Source organism: Pteropus vampyrus, unplaced genomic scaffold (assembly GCF_000151845.1).
Source record: "Pteropus vampyrus isolate Shadow unplaced genomic scaffold, Pvam_2.0 Scaffold306, whole genome shotgun sequence".
Lineage (NCBI taxonomy): Eukaryota > Metazoa > Chordata > Mammalia > Chiroptera > Pteropodidae > Pteropus > Pteropus vampyrus.
The window spans coordinates 1,073,138-1,079,713 of record NW_011889087.1 but is presented as its reverse complement, the minus strand read 5'-3'; the positions used below and the strand labels follow the sequence as shown (position 1 = coordinate 1,079,713).

Here is a 6,576-nt window from a genome sequence, read left to right as displayed (position 1 = left end):
CCAGACACTGTGTCCTCTTGGAATAACTTTCCCTCAGCTAGCTCAGGTTGCTTTATTACTGCAACCAAAAGTGTTTTGTTTCATACAATATCAGAGAAAGAATGAGATCCTAGGTCTTCTAAGTCAGAGTTCCAAGCTCCGTCACTATCCTACACTTTTCTAAGTTGCAGAATGGGTCTAGTCCTTGCCTACTGTCTCTTTCTCTGTCACCACATCCTTCTTGGGGCTCTGACTGCTAACTTAGTCCTACAGTGTCTTCCTTACCAGTTCTTCATCCCCCCTGCTCCAGACACAATCTTTTTTGCACAGTGGATGATTGAGAGAAGATTGGGGCGCAGCAGTTCTGAAAAGGAGAGAGAGAATACCTGTGAGAACACCGAGGACAGTCCCCAAACTGAGGCAGACACTGGCTCTCCCTGCCCAGGCGTGTGCCACCTGGGGGCTGAGTACTTCCAGATTAGGCAAGGCTCCCCTCCCAGAGGCCCACTTAGACATCCCGACAATGGCTGCTAGAGGTCGGGGGTGGCCTAGGGTGGGGGCAGGAAGGTCAGGAGGACTGAGATTTGGGCCTGTTTACTACCATAGTTCCTAGCCAGAGTAGATGGTAGTTTACCCAAAGTTTGGTGGTTTGTAAGGAAATGAAATGCCAAAATGGACAGCACAGAGACCAAGGTGAAGTCCTGCATAATGGGGGAGGTTCTCTTGGTGAAGAGCCAGGGACATTGATCAGAGTATGAAAGAAGAGGTGAAGGAGAGAGTCACGGACCTGAGGAGACTGAGGTGGGGAGTTTGCAACTTGGCCTTTGGTCAGAACATTATCCAAAGACAATACTACTTAGTGGTTAGAGCTGAGCCTCCAGGACCACCAGTCTGGCATTCAGCACTGATTCTATGAGCTTCAGTTTGCTCATCTGTAAAGTGGGGATCATAACAGTTTCTACTGCATGGAAAATTGGATAAAATGAGCTATTCATGTAATATTATGTATATATTATTAAGTATAGATTATGCTCTGAATAAATGTTGGCTGCTGTGACTGCTCTACTGCCACTGTCTGTGGAGAGCCTTTCTGGATCCCGCTCGAGGACACAGCAGAACCTCCTAACTGGACAGGCAGTAGGGCCGCTAGTCAAACCCTCTGCTCACTCAAGTAATTTTCTGATTCCTTGAGCCATCCCTCTGGGGGCATTCCCAGGCTGTGAGTGGGACGGGCAATTTTGTGAGTAGAGCCTGGTCATCCCTCTCACCTCTCCCACCCTGAGGCCCGGGACAGACCTTGACACTCTGTGTGGCAAATGTTTTCCGAGTGACTCCGGTAGTCGTTGCACCAGTAGTGGCTGTTGATCTGGAAGATGCCATAGTCAAAGCTGCCATCTGCATTCTCATTTATCTTTGATATGTTGAATTTGCTTTCCACAAAAGCCAGGCATAGCCCTTAGAACAGGGAGAAGAGGGTGTTTAGAGGGGGCCAGGCTGAGAAAGAAGTGAGATGGAGGAGAAAGGAAGATGAAGAATCAAAAGAAAGGAACAAGGCCTAAGAGGCTAGACGGGGCTAGTGGGCTAGGAATACCCCTTAGCTTCTCCTCTCATTCTTCAGTCCATCCACCAACCCATCAGTGTAACTGTTCATCTGTCCCTCTGTCCCTCCATGCTTCTGGCACTTAATAATCACCTACTGTGTGCCAGGAACTGTGTAAAGCCCAGTGAGGGACATTTAGCTGGGTCAAATGCAGATGCTGCCTTCGAAGGGCCTGCCTGTAGTACAAGAATGAAGATAGGTACCTAAAAAAGTCCACAAAACAAAGTAAAAAGAGACAGTGTTGTAAGACAAGTATGCACAAATTCTGGGCAAAAGAGAGATATCCCTCCCATAGAGTAGGACAAAGCCTTTGCATTGGCTATTTCCTCTGCCTGGAATGCTTTTCCCCTAGACCTTTGGATGGCCAGGTCCTTTACTTCATTCGGCACTGCTCAATGTCATCTTCTCCAAGAGACTTTCCTTGATTTCTTCTTCTAGGACAGTGCCACCTGCCCCTTCCCCTGCTTTATTCTTCTGCATAGCATTTATCACCACCAGGAAGTGCTTCGTATATTTTTGTATTTGTTTACTGCTTATCTCTTCCCCAGAATGTGAACACTATAAGGGAAGAAGCTTTGTTCATCTCCTCAGCACCTAAAATAGTTCCTAGGACATAATAAGTGCTCAGTTAATAATAGCTGAATAAATATGGAATGTTGGGAAAGGTTTCTTGCAGAGGGCTGCTTTTTGAACTTAGCTTTCAAAGATGAAAGAGAGAAAGGAAGATGGCCACGTCGGGCATGACCAGGAGAGGAAGAGAGGAAGGGGTGGGAGGTGTAAAGAAATGGCACTCACAGTCGGTCAGGGAGTAGCCCTCAAAACCATCCAAGTCCTCCTGGTGTAGCACCCTGGCCAAGTCACAGCGGTTGATGAGTCTGGCCTTACTAATGGTAACAAGGCAACTGACCAAGGAGATGAGAAGTGCCCTTGTCATCATCGTTGGAGGGGAGAAGGCCCAGCTGAGGGCCTGCAGTTTTTAGGGTCTCGCGGATTTCCTGCTGGTCTTCTCTAAGTCTCTGAGGAATCTGGGGAGAGCCAATGTCCTTGCTCACTCACTGCTCCCCACCGGGCTGTTTCCAGTCTCTTTCTTTCTCATTTATTATGTAGGACTCTGGCCAGGGATGCATAACCTGTATTTAATCCTGAGGAAACATCAGACAAAGCAGAACAGAGGAAACTTCTATAAAACAACTGGCCTATATCCTTCAAAACAGTCAATGCCATGAAAACAAAGAATGGGGCTATTTCTGTCACTAAGGGTGTGTGTGTGTGTGTGTGTGTGCGCGCGTGTGTGTGCGCACGCGCGCGCACGCGTGGACACACGTGTTCCCAAAGGTCTTGGTTCCTCCATCCACTGGCTTCATAAGTCAGGCATGAAGCAGCTTCTGCTTGGACAAGATGGCTACCCTGATAGACTTCTTTCCTCATAGATCTAAGACGCTCCACACTAGCCTGAGCTTGCAACCATTTTGCTTCTCTCTCTCACCTTAGAGTTGCCAGATTTAGCGAATAAAATTACAGGATGCCCAGTTATAATAGAATTTCAGACAAACAGCAAATACTTTTTTAGTATAATTATGTCTTGGGCAACCCTCCCCTGCCCTGGCTCAGTAGGTTCCTTCAGAGACAGGTGTCACTGAGCCTCAGGAAGCAGGGAGCTTCATCTCTGCCCATGAAGTCTCCTCTTGGGGTCTTCTTGGGGGAGACAGTGGTTCTGGCAGGTGCATTCCTACCTTCCCTTCTGAAGCTTACCTTTCTCCTATCCCTCTCTGACCCCAGGTCCCAGCGGGCCCAGAGATTTATGTGAGAATTTGTAGAACAAAGCCGTTTGGGTAGGAGCCTCCTCTTCCTCACAAACTACACTCAGCCCTACCTGGCTCACAGCTCTCCATGTTCTAAACAAGGTGGGGGTGCTGCCCGCCTCCCCCTGGCCTTCTAGAACCCAGTTCTGTGATGTCATCACTCTCTTGAAAATACCAGTCTTAACCATGCAAATTGACTCTGTCTGGAGGCTATTGCAGCTTCAGGCAGAAATGGCAGATGGGTCTAGGAGGGTGGGTGACAGCTGTGATGAAGACCACCGGGTGGGAAAGGGTAGAGAGCAATGGGTGTTCTGTCTTTCTACCTCCCCCTGCTTCTGGGAACAGTACTACCTTTGGGGGAGCTCCATCCACGGGGTTTTAGTGGGAGGCTGCGATTCACAGGGCTCTGCCTCCAGGTGACAGTATATTTTGAATTGGAGCTAAGGGGAGCAGTTCAGCTTCTCACAGGAAGCCTGCTGGTGAGAGGCCGGAAGCCAACAGTTTGGAATCATGTGGCTATAGCCCATCTGAGAGGATAAGCCTTCTTGAGGAGGAAGCAGAGTCCAGGCAGGCTTCCAATCCTAGAGTCCACCTTCTCTGAGATCTAAACACGCTCTTGCCCTGACTGCAATCCTGCAACTCAATAAATGCCCCTTCTCGTGTAAGCAAGTTTGAGTTGGGTTTCTGTCACTTGCAACCAAAAGAGACGTGCCGAGTAGAGTCAGGATAGGGTTAGCCATCTATGGAATGATGACCTGACAACTTGTCATCTCTCCATGATGACCACATATCTTGGTATCATTAGTCACCAAGGAAGTCTGGGAGACATTTCCACCAATTGTAGCAAAAAGGAGGCAAGAGAAAGTTTTGATACTGATGGCCACTCTACCTTCTGAAACAGGAAGGCAGGGTCTGACAGAAAGAAAGTAGGAAGCGCTTTCTAAGTAGGCAGTGCTGCCTGGTACCTTCAGTACCCTTGGCCTGTGGACTGCCTCCAGTGGGCCAGCAGCACACTGCATCCTGGGATGTGAAGCCAGCCGGAGCTCACAGCTCGGGTGGAGGTAGAGGAGGAGGGCACCACTTTATGAGAGAAAATTTGTAGCCAAAAATCTGCAGATGCGTCAGACGACCCAAATAAACTTGTCTGTACAGAACTAGAATCCTGGGTGAGAGGAGAGTCTTCCTTAGCCCAGGACCGCTGGAAATTTGCCTATGGGAGGGTCTTCCCGTAGCATAAATCTTAAAGGGATGATGTCTGTGCTCAAAGGGGGACTGGAAGGACCCTCTACTTCCACCTCCCCAAATGTGACAGACACGAGCCCTGGGTGGCTTCCTACCCACTCGAGGAACTGGAAAACCCATCTGGGGCCCATACATAAATTCCGAAGGTCACAGCCTGGGGCAAGAAGGCAAACTGAGGCCACAGATCATCTGTCTAAACGTTTACAGGTTATAGTTCAAACTAAAAAGCTGTTAAAAAATATATTCTTTCCTCATATCCTGACAAATATTTCTTTAAAAGAATAGAATTTTTAAATGTGTATGAAGTTATGGTTTGTAGAAGACTGAAAGTTAGCAAAATGTCAAAGACAATCAAATTTAATTTCTATTGCATGTGTCTGGGTGCTCTGTTGATGGGCTGACCATGTTGAAATGAGTAATAAATATATATATAACTCATAAATGTTTATAACTATTCCATGAAATTTATTTTTCTTATCCTCTTTTGAGCAAAAAATCACTAATTTTGTTATTATCGAGATTTAAAAATATATTTAAGGATTAAAAACATAATCATATTCAATACAAAAATTTAAATATATTTTCATAAAAATAGAAATGTATGTAAATTTTTTAAATTAATTTTTTTGATATGTTCTTCCAAAGGTTAGCACTTAAAAATGTTTAATAAATCAAAAGGCAAAATACAAATTAGGATCGATGCATATTACATTTTTATATCAAAATTACATAAATCCTAACATTTTATTTCATTTTTGAAAGCTTAATTCAATTTTAAGTAACTTTTAATTTTAAAATGTTTTATTTAAATTATAAATTTAATACAAATTTTAATTAAAAATGTAAGTAACTTTTTAAATAAAAATGTTAAAATTCATAATTCTAGCATTCAATGTCCATCTAGTTGCCAATGTAAAGAATCAGTATCATGTTATGTCTAAAGTCTAGACATACAGACAAATTTAAGAGTAATGTGTAATGTGATTTAGTAATGTTTCAAAAGTGTTCTGAGCTTCCATTTAAAACGGAGGCAAATACTGTACTAATTCATGTGTACCTCTGGACCACTAATAGGAATATGATAATCCGAAGAAATTTACACTCAGCGCTACTAGAAGATATTTCATTGTGTTCAAATCTGTTGCTGTCCTGCTATCTGAGAGGAAAGCTCTGGCAAATTCATTAATTTGTCTTTTCTCTTACTTAAATACTTTTTTGCTCAAAGCCTCTCTGCACGCCAAAACAGGACCTGGCTGGGGTCCCCTGAAGCTTTCATTATACCTTCAGAAGCCGTTGCCTTTCTGCCCCATGGACATAGAGTAAGATGTAATGAAGCATCTCCCTGAAGCCCAAACATGTTTTAGGGTTAAGTCATGCTGTGCCAGTGCTGAGTACCAGATCCTGAGTGACAGAGCCATCTGTGGTCCTTAATAAATCTAATTATCTTGTATGTGGGGAATCCTAAAGTACAGGGACCAAGTAGGCGCTCTTCTTCCCAGTTCTAAAGGGAATCCTGGAAAAAAATGCATCTGGAAATAAATTGCTATAGAAAACAGAGGAAAATTTGAGAAAATGTCTGCTTTGAGTTTTCAATAAAACATGAGAATCCCCGCAAAATGATAGAGCCTGCTGAAATACAGAATACAAAGAACTAAAATCCAGTGACGGAAATGAAATCTTCATTGAAGGCAGAAGAGCAGAATCCCATTGCAGAAAAGTCAATTAAGGCTGTAGTTGCACCTTTGAAAATTTCCCCCAAATGCAGAGCAGAAAGACATATGGAAAACAATGAGACAAGAGGATGAATATGGACAATGAAGATTCGAGACTTACACTGGGATAAAGACACCAGCGCTGAAAAAGGTAAGTGTGCAGATCTGTGAGTATTTTACATCCCGGAAAAAATGCATGAAATGACAGTCACCTTAGACATATTCAAACAATATGTAAATA

At 44.2% G+C, this 6,576-nt stretch overlaps 1 protein-coding gene across 1 annotated transcript; it reads right to left on the bottom strand.

Annotated features, from left to right (window-relative positions):
* Nucleotides 1-260: 260 nt before the first annotated feature.
* On the bottom strand, nt 261-2,513 carry LYZL6 (lysozyme like 6). The gene is made up of 3 exons (XM_011377101.1): nt 2,375-2,513; nt 1,276-1,434; nt 261-343 (listed from the first exon to the last, which is right to left on the bottom strand). Exons 1-3 carry the CDS (start codon nt 2,511-2,513, stop codon nt 261-263), a joined length of 381 nt encoding a protein of 126 aa, XP_011375403.1.
* Nucleotides 2,514-6,576: the final 4,063 nt, after the last annotated feature.

Bases quoted from the DNA above. Each gene is read 5' to 3' on its own strand.
- LYZL6 (XM_011377101.1), bottom strand. From the start codon at position 2,513: ATGACAAGGGCACTTCTCATCTCCTTGGTCAGTTGCCTTGTTACCATT. The intron at 1,435-2,374 runs GTGAGTGCCATT...CCCTGTTCTAAG, and splicing joins GGGCTACTCCCTGACCGACT to GGCTATGCCTGGCTTTTGTG. The intron at 344-1,275 runs GTCTGTCCCGGG...TCTCCTTTTCAG, and splicing joins TTGCCACACAGAGTGTCAAG to AACTGCTGCGCCCCAATCTT.